Source organism: Mytilus edulis, chromosome 2, assembly GCF_963676685.1.
Source record: "Mytilus edulis chromosome 2, xbMytEdul2.2, whole genome shotgun sequence".
Taxonomy (NCBI): domain Eukaryota; kingdom Metazoa; phylum Mollusca; class Bivalvia; order Mytilida; family Mytilidae; genus Mytilus; species Mytilus edulis.
In genome coordinates, this window is record NC_092345.1 from 73,493,377 (window position 1) to 73,514,240 (window position 20,864).

A 20,864-nucleotide genomic window follows, 5' to 3' on the forward strand; every position below is an offset into this window, starting at 1 on the left:
GCATGAATCTGTCATTAACACGGCATTTAATGAGCAGCCATATTTGTTAAATCATAACAGACAGAGAGCAAAAAAAATTTGACGATTATACGATATATTTGAGTAAAAAATGATAAATCGTGCACAGAGGACTAAGTTTACGATATATACATGTATTGGTTCAAGAATTGGATAAACATTATTTTTCTCCACTCACTCGTTTCATAAGACTTTATTAAATAGCTCAGTGTTAAACTCTTAAAAACGCCTAACCATTGACGGTATTTTTTCGTTAAAATCTAATGTCGAATATACACTGCTTCTTGCCTTGTACCTTAGACCTAATTAATTAACATATGCGACTTTATTTTTTTTTAATAAAATAAACTACTAATGTAAAATATCAATCAGTCTCGACTTTCGACTTTTTTTTTAGTTATCTGCCCTTGATGCATATGGCAGCATGTTTACATCGGCTCCAGTAAAATGTGATTTGCAAATGTTTGTAACTGTTTTTGAGCGGTAAAATTATGGTAAAGTGGTTTAATAAACTTAAATGGCATCAAATCAAGAGCCTGAACAGCCAAAGAAAAAGAAAAAACGGATAAGAAGTAAAAACAAAGACGAGCCAATTCCGGGTGCGTTTGATTTGTACGCCATTTTAAACTCACAACAAACATGTCCATTAAGCAATAATATGAATGGTCAACCTTACATGAACAATAACACAAATTTCCACAACATGTCCATGCCTATGATGTCATCACCTTTTGTAACTTCGCCTACGCAGCAATTCCAAATGGGGGCTCCGTATATGCCCTGCCCCACACAAACGCAAGCGAGCCCACCTCAATGGGCAACCGAACTGTTATCGAAATTTGTAGCTATGTCAGTTAAAATGAACAGTATTGATGAAATAAAAAGTGCAGTTAGCAGTGTTGATTTTAAATTGAGTGAAATGAAAGGTGATATGAAGAAACTATCAAAAAGTGTAATTGATGTAGAAACAAGCCAAAACTTCATATCCAAATCATTCGATGAAAATATTAAAGTGCATGAAAAAACAAACAAAAAGATAGAATCTGATATTAAAAAACTTGCAACAGAGTGTGAAGCATTGCGCAATGATATGTCATTTATTAAGCGTGACTCTAAAAACTTGTCAGATTCAATAGTCAACCTTCAGAAAATTTTCAAAGCAAATGAAAAGCTCAACAATGATCTTGAATCTATCAAGTGTGAATCCATGCGCGATAATTTGCTTTTTCATGGAATAAAGGAAAGTGAAGGGGAAGATTGTGCTCTTATTATTAAAAGTATGTGCGAAAACAACCTAGAAATTGAGGATGAATTAAACATAAAATCTGCCTTTCGTCTTGGTAAAAAAAAATGAGGTAGCATTATTGAGTCAAAATGAGGGTCAGGAACGTATACGGCCTATATTGGTAAAATTTAGTGACAGGCAGAAACGTGACAGTGTTCGTAATTAAGGAGTTACAAGTTGAAAAGTTCGTCAATTTCTATTACTGATCAATATCCGAAATCTGTTGTGGAAAAGAGGAAATCATTTATTCCCTATCTTAAAAAAGCTCGTGATGCAGATGTGAAAGCAGTGCTTATTAAGGATAAATTGTTTATTGGAGGTGTTTTATATTCAGGTGGCCCACTTGATGTTACTATTGCAAACGCAAAAAAGGAAAAAAATAAATTTAGTGATTCAGAAAATGTTTGACATAAAAGTCAAAATCATGATGGTGCCGATGTCATGAATAAAAATGGTATGCAAGTATCATAGAAATCGTCGGAAGTTTTAATTAAAAATTTAAAGTGTTTATCTTGGAATATAAATGGTGGTTTTGAAGAAAAAATTAAAGATGAGAAATTTAAGAATTTTATTTGTACTTATGATAGTGTGTTTTTATCAGAATGTTGGATCAATAATACATGTAATATTGAAATTGATGATTTTGTGTGTAAATCTATCCCTTTATCTAGCAAAAAAAAGTATAAACAAGGGTGTGGTATGTATGTAATGATAAGAAAAATATTATCACCCTATGTTAAGATAATTGACATTTCATATGAGACATTGATTTGGATAAGGATAGCTAAAGAACTGACGATGTGAAAGTGACTATTTATTTGCAAATCTGTATATACCACCACAGAACTCATCCTTTTATAGAATTCATAATTGTGATTTATTTTATGAGCTTGAGTCTCAAATGATACATTACTCAGCTGAATGTCCAAATATTTTTGTTATTGGTGATTTAAATGATGGAACAGCTAATATGAATGATTATGTTCAAAATGATAAATTACATGATAGTATTTTAGATAGGGTTGGTGATCTGTTTACATATGTTGCTGATGAGGCTTTGTCTTGCCGTAATAACCCAGATGCAGGAACCAACGACTATATATGGAACAAAACTACTTAATTTGTGTAAGAGCAGTGGACTTAGAATTATAAATGGGCGCCACCCTGATGGACTTTCAAATGATTTTACATATAGTGGTCCAAGAGGTATGAGTGTGATCGACTACTTGTTAGCTAAGCCAATTAATATTGAAAAGTTTTAAAATTTATTACAAGTAATTTTACAATATACAGTGACCATGCTCCCATACATGTTCAATTTAAAACTGACTTTACTATGCAGTGCAACGATACAAATTCAAATGTAATGGATGGTGAAGAATCTCAATTTTTCAAATGGAATAAAGAATTTAGAGACTTATGCTATAATGCCCTACTAGTTAATGCTGATGATTTAAGTTCAACGATAGCTACATGTAATATGGACATAGCGTCTCAGGATGGTATGGACTTGTGCATAAATAACTTCACTCAGTGCTTAACAAATGTGACAGCTCCTTTTTTCAAACAAATGCCAAAAGTAAAAGCGAAATTAAAGCGAAATTCCCAAAATCAGAGAGTAAATACTGATAAACCATGGTTTGACCAGAAGTGTAAAGAGCTATATGCCAATTATTGTAACAAATTACATACTTTTAATTGTAAAAAAACATTTAATAGTCATATAGATTTGAACAGTGCCAAAAAAAGCTTACAAGAAGTATGAATGCAAGCTCAAACGTAGTTACAAACGACAGGAAGGCTATATGTTGTGTAAACTAAAGAAAGACAATCCAAGAAAATTTTATTCATTATTTAGGAAAAAAAATCAGAGGAAATGTGATTCAAACATTACTGACTTTTTTGAATATTTCAAAGAACTTATATCAAGTGCGCCGAATAGCAATAAGAGACCCGAAGTGATTAATAATGAATGTGTTTTTGATGAACTAGATGCAGATATTACTGCGGATGAGATTATAAAGACAATTTATGAACTTAAAATGGACAAAAGCCATGGTCCAGACTGTTTGCTGAATGAATTTTTCATTGAATACAAGGATTTTATTATGCCACATTTATATACTATTTTTAACGCCGTATTGATAAGTGGATATTTCCCGTCATCATGGTCAGATGCCATCCTGGTACCAATTTTCAAATCTGGTGATGCTAATGATGCAGCAAACTATCGTGGCATAAGCCTTGTCAGCAATCTAGGTAAACTTTTCACCACAATACTCAATAAAAGATTGTTAAATTGGGCAACTGTCAATGATATATTATCTGATGCACAGTTTGGTTTTCGAACGGTTATAGTACAGTTGATGCTGTTTTTTGTTTATACTCTGTTATTTAAAATACACTCTGTAAAAATAAAAGATTATATTGTTGCTTTGTAGACTACTTGAAAGCTTTTGACTCAATTGATCGCTTATGTTTATGGTACAAAATTTCCAGATTAGGTATTCGGGGAAGACTATTAACTGTTTTAAAATCTATGTATAATAATGTTAGAACCTGAATTAGATTCAATGGGCTAAACTCTGATTACTTTTGTAACAACCTTGGTTTAATGCAAGGGGAAGTTATTTCTCCAATTTTATTTTCTTTCTATGTGAATGATTTTGAAAATGAATTTATTGCTAATGGCATTTGTGCCTTAGAGTTTCAAGATATAACATTATTTTTGTTAATGTATGCTGATGACATGATTTTGATGTCTGAAACAGTAGAAGGTTTACAGGAAATGTTAAATACTTTTTCAATATACACAAAAAAATGGGGCTTGTCTGTTAATACAAAAAAAACCAAAAAATGTTGTTTTCAGAAAGGGTGGAAAAAGTAAAAACACAAAAATACTGAACTCCGAGGAAAATTCAAAAAGGAAAATCAAAAATCAAAAGGCAAAATCAAAAGTCCAAACACATCAAACGAATGGATAACAACTGTCATATTCCTGACTTGGTACAGGCATTTTCTAATGTAGAAAATGGTGGATTGAACCTGGTTTTATAGCTAGCTAAACCTCTCACTTGTATGAAAGTCGCATCAAATTCCATTACATTGTCAACGATGCATGAACAAAACAAACATACTCAAAGAGTAAAAATGTCAAAAATAGGGGTACAACATTCAATATTGTGTTATCATCTTAATATCACTACATAAACAACAAATGTAACAAAGTAGCACAAAAAGGCATACATCAAATTTAACATTCTCATTTTGCTTTTCTTATACGGCTGAATTTATCTATGTAAAGTCTACCCAATAAATGAAAGAAGGTTTTCATTACTGGTGTAAAATTGCGCGTTTGAAATTCGCACAGGTAGACATAAAAAATAATTTTATTTCATATTGTTCTTGGACATCGTTGTAACACGATGGACATTTTGCACACCGAAACGAGCCGAGGAGTAAATTCGTTAATTATTGATAGCCATACATATCGGAAGGTCAGTGTCCTGAAAAACGGTAACATATCTTACCGATGTACCATCAAATCATGTAAAGCCAGAGTCACCACGGATTCTGATGGTATGAGTATTGTCCAAACACTAAACGAGCATAATCATGTAGCAGATGACAGAAAGACAGAAGCTAGAGAATTGCGTGTACGTTCTAGGAAAAAGTCTGGAGATGTATCCAGTAGACCGTCAAAGATAGTCAGGACTGAGTTACAGGTAAGCATTTCAGTATTTTGACCCTATTTTTTAATTGTTATATAAGATGTTGAATTAAAATGAAGTTGACTAGCTGACTAACTTGCTTGTAATGTCGTTAAATTGTAAAACAGTAAAACTATAATTCATATCGACTTATCATTGATTTAATATTTCTTTTGAAGGGAATGAATGAAAGCCATCTTGTACCTAAAGATTTGAAGAATGCATCACTAGCTGTTTACAGAGAGCGTCGTAAAGATACACCTGTTTTACCAAAAACTAGAGATGACGTCCATACCGCTACTGGTTTCATGGTAATTGAGACAAATAAGTCGGAAAAGTTCCTGCTAGCCAATGACCGCGAGAAAGGTATACTTCTTTTTTCTTCACACCTTGTGATCTATGCAGTCAAAAGCAACTTTCCTTTGTTCCTAATGTTATACATATAGATTTCGAACAAGCAATGCATAATGCAATTATGCATGCTTTCCCACAATGTAAAATAGATTGCTGCCGTTTCCATCTTGCTCAGAGTTGGTGGAGGAAAATCCAGACTGTTGGGCTGAGTACCGATTACAAAGACAAATCCACTGAGATAGGTAAATGGTTATCCCAATTTTTCGGGTTACCACTCCTTCCCCAAAATGAAGTTGAGGACTGTTTCACGTTTGACATTATGTCCGATACTCCTTCTGATGACAAATGCCATACATTCTTATACTACGTACTAAGTACATATATATGCACAACGTCACGCTATCCACCTCAATTCTGGGCAGCTGCACCCGTTGAGAACTGCAAGAGGACGAATAACGGTCCAGAATCTTTTCATTCTCATTACAACGAGCAATTTTATTCTCACCATCCCAACATATATGTTTTTATGGATGTTATCAAGAAAATCCAGGCCGTAACATATGTAAAGATGCGAACTCTAGACATGCCAGCATCTGTACGCAAGCCAGACAAAGAAAAGATGGACTTTGTTATCGACAAGTATGGCAAATACAGAAATGACGAAATAGCAAGAAAGGAATACATAAGATGTGTTGCCTACAAATACTCTGCAAGAACAGACTTATAATTTTAATGTTTTCCGTTTTTATGGATTTTAATTCGTGATTTTAAGATAACAGAGTGATTTTACTTCTTCATTTTAAAGTATGTGAATATATTGCTATTACATTGACTTATCCTGCTCGAAATCCTATTTCCACCTCCCCGTGGTGAGCAGGGGACAACAGTTGTATACATGTTATGATTGACAATTCATAAAATGTGTACAACTGGCTAACGGAAGAGGTCTTTAATGAAAAATAAAAAAAAAAGAGTTGTCTCATTGACATTTTCTTATATATTTTCTGTAGTTTACCTGTAGTTTACCTGTATTTTACCTGTATTTACCTGTAAAAAAATCGGCGCAAATGAAAAAAAAAATCGGCGCAAATGAAAGAAAAAATCGGCGCAAATGAAGTGCAAATCGGCGCAAATGCAAAACGCCGGGCATTTCCAATATAACAGCAATTAATATATGCGTGAACCCCTGAGGGTTAAATGTGTTATCCCGACTGATAGGCATTCTTATTATAAGCCTCGAATGAATATTGATTTCCCCCCATTTAAATATAAATATATATTGTACAAACACAGCAATTTCACTCCATGGTTTCAACGTAAATAAATATGAAATAATACACACTTTAAGTAGAAGTATTTTTTATGGAAAGCTCCTACAAAAAACGTTGTCAGCAGAATTAAAGAAAATGGTTTTAAAGAAATCAAAAAATGGAATAAATTCAGGGAATACTCATAGAACATGCCACACGAAGTAAGAACCTTATTGTAAAACTTTGCATTTAAATATTGATTAGTACATTATGATACGTTGTTCGGCAAAACTATAATTACAGGTGCGTTCAGTTATTATTCTTCTTTAAAAAAAATATATAATTTACTTGAAACACTTCTAATAAGGTCGCTGTTACTCTGGAATTAATATAATATATACATGTATACACGACCCCCCTCTCCGCGAAAACCGTGCCATCACAATAACCATTCGTTATTATTAAGTTATCTTTTTTTTCTCTGGAAAAAAGAGTACAAGAGGAGACAGCTTTTATCCAAGACTACCAGAATGAAATAGAGAAACAAGAGCTTTTTGCGTTTTCTGGCTGCATGTGCAAATCAAAACACTCATCCGTAACAATATCAGACTGCGGAACTTAGCTTAAAACATTTTCATGCCAAGCCCACAACTTGATAATCGGATGTGCAGTACATTGCAAGGTGGGCGATCGCAGAAAATCTAGAGCTATCTTTCATTAATAAGGAAAATTGTTGACCAAAACGCACAAAAAATCAAATCCCTGAGAGAAGAAAAATGCACCATGTGTGTCTTGATTAAACCTTATAAAAGTTTAAATGGATTTCTACTTACACCTATTTATTAACCTCTCATATATTGACAAACACAGAAAGGGATTATAACATAGAAATGTTATGTTATACCAATTGAAATATACCGACGGGCGATAAAAAATCAACACTTGATTTAATACAAAAAAGGAAAACATATTTTAACATCAATTTCTTCATCATTCCATCGTCTTATTTACGACTGTTATTTAAAGATACATTGATTACATCACGTTTAATGTTCAAATCAGATAATATCAAATGAAAACCATTTACACTTTTTAATGAGTGTGTATACATTCGAAGGCCAACAGTTAAATGATTGACAGAGAAGTCGACACGTGTTTTAAATTCAGTTTTGTGCCTGCTGATTATGCCTCTCTATCGCCCATCCAGTCTGTTTTGTAAATTATGCTTCTTATTCTAGTAAACCTGAATTTCTGCAGTGCGATATGTTAAATTTCAGTATATGTGAACCGTTTTGTCGTCTTCTCTCACATCTGTCGCTTGGTAAGACCATGGAAGTATTAAATTGTCAATTTAATACTTCAATGGTAAGACGTTGGTATTGTGGTGCTGAACACCAATATATAGTACTGAACCAGTCCATGTTTTACATGTTCCTCATCATGTATCCATGACGTATTACACAGAGCACATGATTCCGAACTCTTCACCTTAACCACATGTATTGACATATTGATTATTTCTATTATTACTGTACTTATATATAATTGCTGTATCACCTGAATAAACCCTGGTGAGTTCCATATATATTGTTCTTATATTATTAATTATATGCTCGGATCACAACAGTATTGCAGTTGTACATGCTAATGTCGTTACGTAATTCAATTTTATTAACGTCGGGATGACGTATGATTGGTGGTGAAATAGAAATCCTGTCTGCCTGTATCGATATTGTGAAAGTGGGATTTCGGACATGAGTTTTTGTAGCAACAGCACATTGACCTTTTGGTTTGCAACATTCGTATGACCTTATTCTAATTTTAAGTGTTCAGTAACGGCTATATATGGAAACTCAAGTATTTTCTATTAATAAAAGCCTTTGTATGGATCAATAGAAATATTGCACGAAGAAAACAAAACATGCATGGGTTTAAAATCTAGGGTCAAGAAATTCGTGCAAGGTCAACTACCCGGTATGTCCAATTTATTTTAGATAATTCATACATAGATTTTTCTAGTAGAAAAGATGTATGGTAATAAAACATGAAAAGCAATATGAAGAATAATAATGAAATGGTAAAAAGAAAATAAATAAAAAGCGTGTTATATTATTAAAGTCCGCCAGTATAACCTTGACTAAGTGTTTAAATACATTAGATTTAATCCATCATGAATACACCACAAGTCCAATGTTTATATTTAAATTATGAAAAAGTAGGTTAGGTTTAAAGCATTTTTAAAGTTGTTTTGTTGTCAGTTACATTAAATCATGTGTCCGCGTTTTTCAATTTGTAGTTAAAACAATCATAACTATTTTTATTAACATTAACGAGTCGTTTTTACAAGTGGTCAAATATTTACTATGGCGTGATGGATACATTTCCCCTATTTTTTTAATTACATCATTTTGCAGATAATTTTATGAAGATTTATGATATAGCCAGTTTTAGTTGGATAGACAGCTGCATATATTATATAGTAGAAATATCACGGAAGTTCGCGACCGGGTGATATTTTTCAATAAACGAGTTAGGTACCTCGTGTTATATTTAGGTATATGGGTATATGAGACAAGTGCTTGTGGGTCGAAGCATGAAAATTAAGAACTTACAAAGATAGAAGTTCAGGACTTAAAAAAAAATCATTTATTTTTTAATTTATGTAAAAACTAATAAAATAAGAGGAAATAACACTTAAGGAGACATAAAACGTAATTACAATCCGGCAAGATAAGCATTATGTCATATTTAGGTCTTTGTATAACTGCTTCTTTCTCTCCCATGTATGAGTAAACGAAAAAAATATAATAAAAAAATAAATCAAGATTTAAATTTAAATCACCAAAACATACAAGCTCAGAGAAATCAAGATAGCGAATTCGTGTATGCCCACGAATGAACATAAATACACTACAAACTTTTATTTGACAATTATCGAAGTAGTGTCTCTGATAGTGGTTGTTGTATGATAGAGACCCATAGTTTTTATTTTGTTGATGCTGTGTTTAATCACAATTTATTTGGCCAAAGTATGGTTTTCAATTTTGTATTTTTCGAGGATCTGTGTGTAAAACAGCGGATCTCCTGTACAACAAAGTAAAAATTATAACTAATAGACAAACGCATTATCACATATCGATAGAAAGGGTCCTTAATCTAATTTTGGAATTTTTGTTTTCAGATATCATCGCAAATACAATCGTCATTCAAGCTTGCAATGGAGTTCACCGGACTCCAAAAGCTCATGTAGTATACTAGAAGACCTCGATATTGTTGCAAATGTGCCTTACTCTCTGAACAAAAAAGGAAGATGGAACCTAGTCGACAAGGTGGAGGGATTCATTTCGGCGGACAAGTCTATTGATGAAGATCAATCACTTAGAATAATAAGTTCATATGACATGTGTAAGTCAAATCGCACTAAATTCCTCTGTAAATCAAAACCAAAGGAAAAACTGAAAACAACTTATAGTAGAAAGGAAAGATTGATAGATGTTAGGTCTATTATTACCGAAGAATCAAAAAGATCTTCAACGACAATTGATGTTCAAGTTGAGTTTCTCTCTCCATGCAGTCCGACAAATAATATGTATCATAGTCATAAATTTATAGGATTAATGGACGAAACCAATCGCATAAAATTGAAAAGATTTAATAAATGTAATCAGATCAGGCACGATACAAGACTGCACACTCCTGTTGTTCCTAAAAATTATGGACCAGGTAAAAAATATCCTCATTCAAGTTTGCAATGGAGTTCACCGGACCTCGAAAGCTCATGTAATATACTAGAAGACCTCGATATCGTTGCAAATTTGCCATACTCTCTGAATAAAAAAGGAAGATGGAACCTAGTCGACATGGTGAAGGGATTCAATTCGGCGGACAAGTCTATTGATGAAGATCAATTACTTAGAATAATAAGTTCAAAAGACGTGTGCAAGTCAAATCACACTAAATTCATCTGTAAATCAAAACAAAATGAAAAACTGAAAACAACTTATATTAGAAAGAAAAGATTGATAGATGGTAGGTATATAATTACCAAGGAATCGAAAAGATCTTCAAAGACAATTGATGTTCAAGTTGAGTTTCTTTCTCCATGCAGTCCACCAAATAATACGTATCACAGTCATAAATTTATAGGATTAGTGGACGAAACCAATCGCATAAAATTGAAAAGATTTAATAAACGTAATCAGATCAGAGACAATAAAAGACAGCACTTTCCTGTTGTTCCTAAAAGTTATAGATCAGGTAAAAAATATACTCAGAATAATTATACACACTTCAATTATTCTATTGATGAATGTACAACTACAAAATACAATGCAGTGGAATTTTCTCCATACACACATACAAGTTCTGTTCATAGACAGTCTTCTTGTATTTTGTGCTTTGCACGATCAGTTGCTTCTCCCACGTCTTATAAGTATAACAAAGCGAATAAGAAAAAGAGGGAAATTATAAGAAGCGATCAAAAATCCTTGTTATTAACAAAGGAAATCAGTTCTCTTAGCAGGTTAAATTCGCATCAAGTAAATCAATCTCGAACTCATTTAGTTTCCACCACGGCAATAGATCTTCGGAACAGAATGGATCATGTTTTCGTTCTGATACCTAAACAAGAAACACATCCTGTCAATTTAAGAATGCAATTTGGTAGCAATTATATTGAATGTCCATGCAAACCACGTGCGTTTATAATAAATGTAACACAGAAACTAGAAAAACATTTGAGGATATCCGATTGGTGGCGAGGTAATGATGTGCAGAAATGGGAATTGTGCGCATGTATAACATTTTGTAGAGATAATTCGGAAGGGTTTCAAGGAGACTACCATGATAGATACAAAGTTTGTCTAAATATGGTATCGAAAAATAATGTTGGTAAAATTCTGACGTTATTTGACAATTGCCAAGAGAGTATTTCAGAAATAGTGCAGAGAGCAATTAATTATATAGACATGTTATCAGGACCTGATTTTATTGAGAAGGAGCACGTTTTAAAACAAACATCGAAAGATCAAAACTTCAAAATTCTAAATATGTTTTTAAAAGTTGATGTCAAAACACACTCGATTTCTGCACAGTCTATCTTCATGAATATATTTCAATCAACAGTTCCTCAAACTGGAATCGTGTTGAATAATAGTGTCATACTAAGTGACGAATGTGAAATTTGTTTCGATTTAATATCGCACGAACGAAAACCTGGTACAATGCTTGAAGCATGTAAACATGTATATTGTAACGACTGCTGGACTGAGTATATTAAACATCGAATGCAATTGGCCTCCGTAAACATATCCTGTCCAGGTCATAGATGTCAAGAAATAGTTCCTGATTCAGTCCTCTTGATATTTTCGAACATAACCGACGTTATTTTCCTAAAACGAAAACGACACGAGCTATTTCTGAGCTCAACTGGTCAGACAAAGTGGTGTCCAAACCGAAAATGTAATCAGGTAATCACAGTGGCGAACATAGATGAAGCTACAAGTATTGCATGTCAGTGCGGAATTCAGATTTGTTTTAAATGTTTCAAAAATGCTCATTGGCCGTTGTCTTGCGAGTATTTACCCATTTACCAAAAGCGTCTTAAACAAGGACTGTGTTCTAATATAAACATACCACAAGTGACAGAGAAAATTGAAAACAGAAAACAGAACTGTCCTCAATGCAATATTTTAATTGAAAAGCAAGGAGTTGGAATTTACATGACATGTATTTGTGGAACCGTGTTTTGTTGGGGCTGCTTAAGTACATACCCAAATCACACCTTTTCCAAACATTGTACTGAAAACCTAAAGAATGACACCGATAATTCAAAATTCTATTCCAAATATATCTTATTTAATCAAAACCGCTCTCTGAACAAGGAAAACTTTTCATATTTTAAAATGGCACTGTCTCATCGTAGCGTTTCAAAGGACCGTCAAAATCAATTGAAAATCAAATCCAATGTTCGACAAATTCTGAACCAAAGTAAAAATATACCACAGAAAAGATGCTCTTTGTACTTAAATATGATATCACGATTCGAAGTAGCAGATGACAGAACTATTTCTTCTCGAAAACACAAAGTAGAAGAAAAGATTGCTGGTGCATTGTGGGAGTTGTTTAATGTGTTTACAGATTTCCACCACATTGCTGAATATAGTTTTATTTTACTCGAAGAGTTGAGTCGGTGCTCCTTACATAAACCTATTATTCACGTACTTACTCACATTAATCAGCTGAGTTTGTTCGCTGAAAACATAGCTCTCCTTGTTGGAACGTCTGATGATTTAATCGACTATCGTTTGTTAATTGAGTCGTTACTTATGCTCGAAAAACAATGCCAGAATGAAATGAGACAATTTATACAGGTTATAAATAAACTTAAATAGTTTAAAAATTGCTTTGTTACTTGTATTTCCTGTCATATACACCCGATATTTCCTAGAAAAGCATTCACTGAATGTTCTGACTTTTTGAGGGATATCTTAAAATTATCTTTTCATTTCTACAATTTGTTTTATTAAACCGTGTGGGCACCTTTTATTTTTATCTTGAAGAGCAAAACGAGTTTAAAATGTGAAGGCTCTGTCCATAGGTTATAATTAACAATCAATTGCAAATTGAATCTTGATTGCGCATGCATTCTTTGAGTGCTTGTTTGTAATGTGTTATTTAAGATGTAAGATATTTTTATTCGTTAAGTAAACATTCTTGGTAAAAAGGACCATTCAAATGCACATGTTTGACAATCAGAGATAAACATTGCAGTGTCGGGTTATAACTGTTTTACACTATGTGACACCGCTTTAAAATTAACAAAAACAACACCAATATCTCATAAAGAACTACCTCAGCTAGACATTTAAGCATTAATATAGACTTAAACATAAAAATAATACCTGAAATAGAATATCCCTCATCACAAATTAGTTCAATCGAAAATACCTCCTTATTTAAAAGACCAGTCTGTACCAATGATTTCTTATACCTATACCAAACCTATTGCAAATAAAATTTTCAATTACAAACACGTTTTGCAGGATCTCGATATTGACGTCTGCAAGTCTAAACCTCCTGATTGCACTTGTGATAGTTCCCAATTCACATATAATCCGACTGGCAATGTTATTACCGGTGACCTCAACATTGTTAATAACACTTCCCTACGAAATGTGTTATCGAAAGGTCCGAAATATCGTGAGCCTAAATCCATCAATTGTAATACAACTTTAAAATTTTGATGGATTCAGTCGAGGATTATGCCAGGCAATGGACTAAGCGCGAGGAGAAAGACGTAGACACTTTTTCCGAATGGATTAAGGCAGTGAGGTCGTTGATACAAATCAGAATTAAGAAACTGAATGGGTCTATCAATGCCCATGCTACGTCAATCTTTAAAGACCCAAATGTTGCAAAACACTTATCTTACCTTCATGACAAATATGTTGTTGTCCCCGCAGATAAAGCCCCAAACAAAATCGTGTTTGTGTGTAAAACCCATTACATTACCTGCTTGATAAACGAATTAGGTATTGACATTTCACTTGGAAACTCAACATATACCCTCACGACACTTACCAAAGAGGATATCCTGTATAATTATAGGCATGTTCTATGTTCCTTTGGAATTTCAACCAAAGATGAAGAACTGGATTTGCCATCACTATATTGGATACCTAAACTACATAAGTGTCCTTACAAACAACAGTATATTGCTGGGTCTTCCAAGTGCTCCACGAAACCTCTTTTTAAATTATTAACATCTATTTTATCAGCAATCAAAGACGGGCTTCATAGTTGTTGTGAAACTGCCTCTTTTAGAGGTGTCGCGAATCAGATGTGGATACTTAAAAATTCCAAAGATCTTTTAGAGTACATACTATCTAACTCTCTTTCATCTTGTAATAGTATTAAAACATTTGACTTTTCTACACTTTACACAAGCATTCCACATTCCAAATTAAAAGACAAATTGAAAGAGTTGGTATTGCTTTGTTTCATAAAAAAGAATGCCCAACGTAGATACAAATACCTTGTCTTAGGGTGGAATAAATCCTACTTTGTAAAAAATCATTCTGATTCAAACAAAAAGTTCTCTGAAACTGACATTATCAAGATGCTTGACGACAAAAGAGATGATTTCAGCTTTCCAATTGTTAACTTTCCATTTCTAAGTAGCAACATTCTAGCAGCACCTGCATACGGTGTATATATCTCCAAATTAATACGACATTCCCATGCTTGCATTTCATATCATGATTTTCTTGATAGAGGGCTGCTGCTCACAATGAAGCTATTAAACCAAAAGTTCAAATTGTTAAGTTGGAATCATCGCTACGCAAATTTTACGGACGCCATCACGAGTTGGTTGACCGTTATGGAATACCCGTTTCACAAATGATATCGAATTTGTTCTTTACGTCGTAACTACAATCCCCTTCCCTTTCATGAATGTGACCTACCGAATTAGACTATTTACCGGATTTGTAATCACATAAGCAACACGACGGGTGCCACATGTGGAGCAGGATCTGATTACCCTTCTGGAAAACCTGAGATCACCCCTAGTTTTTGGTGGGGTTCCTGTTGTTTATTCTTTAGATTTTTTGTTGTGTCATGTGTACTATTGTTTGTCTGTTTGTCTGTTTGTCTTTTTCATTTTTAGCCATGGCGTTGTCAGTTTATTTTCGATTTATGAGTTTGACTGTCACTCTGGTATCTTTCGTCCCTCTTTCAGATGAATGACTCGATCGGTACAGATCTTTGAAACATAGAGAGAAGATTGTTACAGTACATTATGATATTTTTATAAACAAATAATTCAAATACAACGTCATACGTTTATTCTTTTTAATGTTTTCTTGTTTCTTTTGTTTTCTAGTCTCTGGCGTTAGCTTTTGATTTGTTGAGATTATCCTGGTAGAGCGTATGCCCACGTCTCCGACCTTACCTGCTATCAAGTAACTAGATTTGTATATGTTGCATTTTTTTAAATTTTATTGCTTAATTTTTTATCATTTTTTGTCTTTGTTTGTAGTTCTTCGTTTGCAGAGGTACAATTAGTGCGTATATGCCCGTTTCCGCGCTCGATTCATATCCTGTTTCCTTTTCGTTCCTTATTCGCTTATTATATGCTGCCCCTTTTTAAAGATTTATTTTTTATTTATTTTCTTGTCTCTGGTGTAAGTACTGGTTTCGATGAGTTAAAATAACCCCGTCAGTGCATCTGTATCAGTTTCTGTTCATTATAGCTTTTTATGCTTCGCACCTTTTTAATGCTTTCTTTTCTTTTTCCTTAATGGTGTGTTCGTAACGTAAAGTCGTAGAAATTACACTCATAGCCCGAATGTCTCTGTTTCCGTGTTCGATGATACCCTGTTACGTATTCCTCTTTATTAGCTTATTGTGCGTTGTCCATTTTTAATGATTTCTTTTCATTTCTTTCATGTCTTGGTGTTAGTTTTTGATTTGGATGAAAACCTTGATAGGACAATATATTAAAATCGAATAAGAAATGACGCAAGTAAGTATCAGGTTATCAATTGAGCGCGGAGACAAGGACATACTTGACACTTTCACCTCACCAAACCTATACTTAACACTAGAAACAGATGCAACGTCAAAAATGGAATAAGGAAAACCTAAGTAGCGTTTATGTAACAATAAATCAGTGGTGTACAGCGGTGAGAACATCCGTCATAACAGGGATATTACAACTTCACGAACCTGGAATAAGAGAATGACAATTATTAAAAATCCCTTATGCTTTTCTATTTTTTTGACAGGGTATATGTAATGTTTTGAAAAACCAAACTCACATATTTGTCTATTACAAAAAGAGGGACGAAAAATACCAAAGGGACAGTCAAACTCATAAATCTAAAACAAACGGACAACGCCATGGCTAAAAATAAAAAAGACAAACAGAAAAACAATAGTACACACGACACAACATAGAAAACTAAAGAATAAACCTTGATTATTTTATTTTAAGTTACTCCCCTTTGACCTATAATTGTCGTTTTTAAGCTTCTGTATAAAAATACATACACCAAATGAGGAATATGACAGGTTTTCCATTTCGTTTGATGTAATTGAGTTTTTTATTTTGACATTTCTTAAAGGAATTACAGTTTTTGGATTTTCTTTGACAATTTCACCTCACAAAACCCATAATTAACACTAGAAATAGAGCATATATGAGGAAAGAAAGCATTCAAAAGATCATCGTCTAAAAATCAAATATCGAACAACTAAGTAGCGTATATGCAACAAGGAATCGGTGGTGTACGGCGGGGAGAACATACGTCATAACAGGGATATTTCAACTTCACGAACCTGGAATTAGAGACAAAACAAAGAAAGCATTTAAAAGGGGACAATGCATGAAATCGAATAAAGAATAAATAAGCAGCGAATGAGTACAGGGTATTAATTGGGCACGTAGAACCCTTAGCTAGAAGCAGATTTAAGAAAAGCTTTAAAAGGGGACAACATTAAAAGCGAGTATGAATAGTAAAAGTTGCAAATAAATTACAGGTTATCAGTCGACCGCCGAGACGACGGACATACGCAGGAAAACTCCACGAGCCAAGAACTAACCGCGAAGACATTCACTGGAAATGTGAACCAGTCTTATCAGCAAGAAGGAGTTAATGGCAGCGGAAGTAAATCTAATTGTGATCAATTAACTTTTATTTATCTACCTTGAAGGAATTGTTTGTCCCCTTCTCAAGGAAATAGTTATTAGTGAATATCTTTAATAGTTAATGTAAAATTTCCATCCAAAATACATTATGCTTTTCGTTTTTTGGCAGGGTATATAAGTAATGTTTTGAAAAACCATACACACATGTTTGTCTATTTCAACCTTATTTTTTTAATTTTAAGTTACTTCCCTTTGACCAATGATTGTCGCGCGTTTTAAAGCTTCTGCATAAAGAAATACATACACCAAATCAGAAATATGACAGTTTTTTCCTTTCGTTTGATGTGAATGAGCTTTTTATTTTGACATTTCTTAAGGGAATTACAGTTTATGGATTTTCCTTGAAAATCTGTATTTTAGTTTAAAAAAAATCACACCTAACAAAACAACCAATCCAATCGGTTATTTATACCAACAATGATTTTTTCAGACATTGACAGGAACTGATTTTACCTGACATTGGATGATTGGGGGAGATTCATTATCTACAAGAAGTTTTTATATAACAAATTTATCCCTTTTTTATCCCTTTTCTAGTTCTAATGTCAGTTTTGATAAGGACAAAATATTACCAGTACAAAAAAAACACATTACAGTGAAAATCGAATTTTGGAGTAGACCTAAAGTGAAGGTAGGGGTAGTAGAGAACTTTAGTATAAATTTAAACTTGAAAACATACCACACTGCCCTTTGTTTTGACCTTCGAAAAAAACAGAAGTGTTTATCAACTTTCCATTCTAGGGTTAAAAAAAATATACGAAACTACATATATATATATAATAAAAAGTGAAATCACAAAAATACAAAACTCAGAGTAAAATTCAATCGGAAAGTCCCTAATAACAAGGCAAAATCAAATGACAAAATCCATCAAACGAATGTACAACAACTGTCATATTCATGACTTGGTACAGGCATTTTCAAATGTAGAAAATGGTGGATTGAACATGTTTTTTTTTTTTTATAGCTAAACCTCTTACTTGTACGACAGTATCACAGTTTTAGCAGCAAAGGGAGTTCCTACGGTAAATTGTATTCTCTATATGAACAGACATGCAACCTAAAGCAGTATATTTTCAGATATTAACAACAGAAAATGAATGATGCCTAAAACTTATAAATCTTCTGAAATATACGGACAAAGTCAGTGACCGAAATAAATAACCTACTTTTATAGGTAAACGAAAATCAAAACACATTAAAATAGTAACAAGGCCTTCGACGAGCACGTGAATTTCGACAGACCTGAATTTCGATTAAATTGTAGAAAGCAATTATTTTGAACCCGAAAATGAACTCTTGCAGAACATTGCTTCGATTTGAGATTTTTTAGGACGAAATAATACCGAATTTGAAAATGTTGATGGTTTATTAAAGAAACTTCATAGTCAGATTGAAACACTATATAAGAACCAGGCATTATACAATATTAACGGTCTTAACATGGAAAAGATCGCTAACTTGTATTTACAAACTCGCAACAAAACGATATCGTTGAAAGTAGCAATGTTCTGAAGGATTAGGTAAACGGGTCACAAAAACAATTAGATGACAATTGGGAACAACCAAGCTTGCGTAGAAATCAAAGTCCAACCAGCACGGGTCCCGAAACATATAAGGGAACATTAAATACCTTTGACAGTTGAGGCGTATAAGTAGACACGGAAGCAATACGTGTGTGTCCTCGAATAAAACTCACAAAGGGAAACATAGAACATTTAGAACCACCGAACTTAGGGAAGATAGTTGATAGTCCTGTGCAATGAATAGTAGAGTCCTAAGGATCCGCCACGAGCGGGTTCGAACTCACATCTTGAGTGTTGGCAGCTAAAGATAATATGGACAAAAATCTTAGAATAATCGGCCTCCATATGAACAAAAATCGTAGGTGTATATTAGTAATGTCTTGAAGATATTCGAAAATAAGTAACGATAAACGTTTTTTACACAAAGTATGTTCATAAGTAATAATAATTTATATTAAACACTTACACAATTACAATCGTTGTTGGATTATATATCAGTAAGGTCTTGGAAGGGTTCATAATGACTAAGTATTACAAACTTTGGTCAAAATTCTAGAACAATGTTGAGTCTAGAGTGTTATCACAAGGAAGCTATTCAACCAAGAATTCCAAATGGTGAAATTGAAATCATTCCTGCGTAAATTTTACGGACGCCATCACGAGTAGGTTGACCGTAATGGAATATCCGTTTCACAGATGATAGCGGATATGTTCCCAATCTCGTTCCCTTTTCTCGAATTAAACTTATTACCGGGTTAACACTAACATGAGCAACAATGCGAGTGCCACATGTAAGTAGGATCTACTTACCCTTCCAGAGCATCTAAGATCCTCCCCAGTTTTTGGTGGGGTTCGTGTAGCTTTCAATTTTATGGTCATTTTTATAAATTTCCTGTTTACAATAAAGGCAACAGTAGTATACCGCTGTTCAAACTCATAAATCCATGGACAAAAAACAAAATCGGGTAACAAACTAAAACTGAGGGAAACGCATTAAATATAAGAGGAGAACAACGAAACAACACTACAATGTAACACACACAGAAACGAAACAAGCATCAGACAAAATCCCACGAGAATAACAAATATAGCATCAAAACCAAATACATGAATTTGGGATAGACAAGTACCATGACACGTCTTATCGCAATGTGAATATACACTCAAAAATAAGAGAAAACAAACGACGCGACGTTAAAATGTAACACACACAGAAACGAACTATAATATAACAATGGTCATATTCCTGACTTGGTACAGGACATTTTATAAGGAAAAATGGTGGGTTGGACCTGGTTTTGTGGCATTCCAAACCTCCCTCTTGTATAGCTATTTGAAATATAACATTAAAATGACAACTCAACACCACAGGACTACAATATAAATAAATTGGAGAACACAATTGACAAAGAAACACACGAACAACAGCCAACAAAAGGCAACAAGTTGAAAATTTTAATATGTCAGATTTGCAATTTATCCACACAAGATCTACTAGTGACGCCCAGATACAAAAGTTTGAAAGCCGAAACAAGCACAAAGTCGAACAGCATCGAGGACCAAAAGATAAAAAAAGTTTTGAATTTTTCGAAAGACTAAGATTTTTTTATCCCAGGAACAGATTTCTTTAGCTGTATTTGGCACAACTGTTTGGAAATTTTGGGTCCTCCTGTGTCTTTAACATTGTTTTTGTTTGGCTGTCTTGAGTCTTATGTAGACGAAACGCGCGCCTGGCGTATTATAATCCTGGTACCTTTGATAACTAGCTTACTTTTTCATTTTCTATGTTGTGTTTGTGTACTATGTTTAATTTGTTTGAATTTTTCTTTTTTTAGCTATTGCGTTGTTTTCTTTCGATTTATTAGCTTGAATGTCCCTCTTGTATCTTTCGCCCTTATTTTATCAAGGGAGCTTCGGATGGAAAGACGGACGGGAAACCCCTTCCACTTTGTTGGCGAGATAATAAAAACCATTTGAAACGGACATGGCGACTTTTCTAACACGTCTATT

The 20,864-nt window shown here is 33.5% G+C and overlaps 1 protein-coding gene across 1 annotated transcript; it reads left to right on the top strand.

Annotated features, from left to right (window-relative positions):
* The first annotated feature begins 6,745 nt into the window (after window positions 1–6,745).
* On the top strand, window positions 6,746–13,017 carry LOC139512898 (uncharacterized). Its single transcript, XM_071300854.1, has 2 exons — window positions 6,746–6,838; window positions 9,799–13,017. The coding sequence occupies exons 1-2, from the start codon at window positions 6,774–6,776 to the stop codon at window positions 13,007–13,009; spliced, it is 3,276 nt and encodes a 1,091-aa protein (XP_071156955.1). The 5' UTR covers window positions 6,746–6,773; the 3' UTR covers window positions 13,010–13,017.
* Window positions 13,018–20,864: the final 7,847 nt, after the last annotated feature.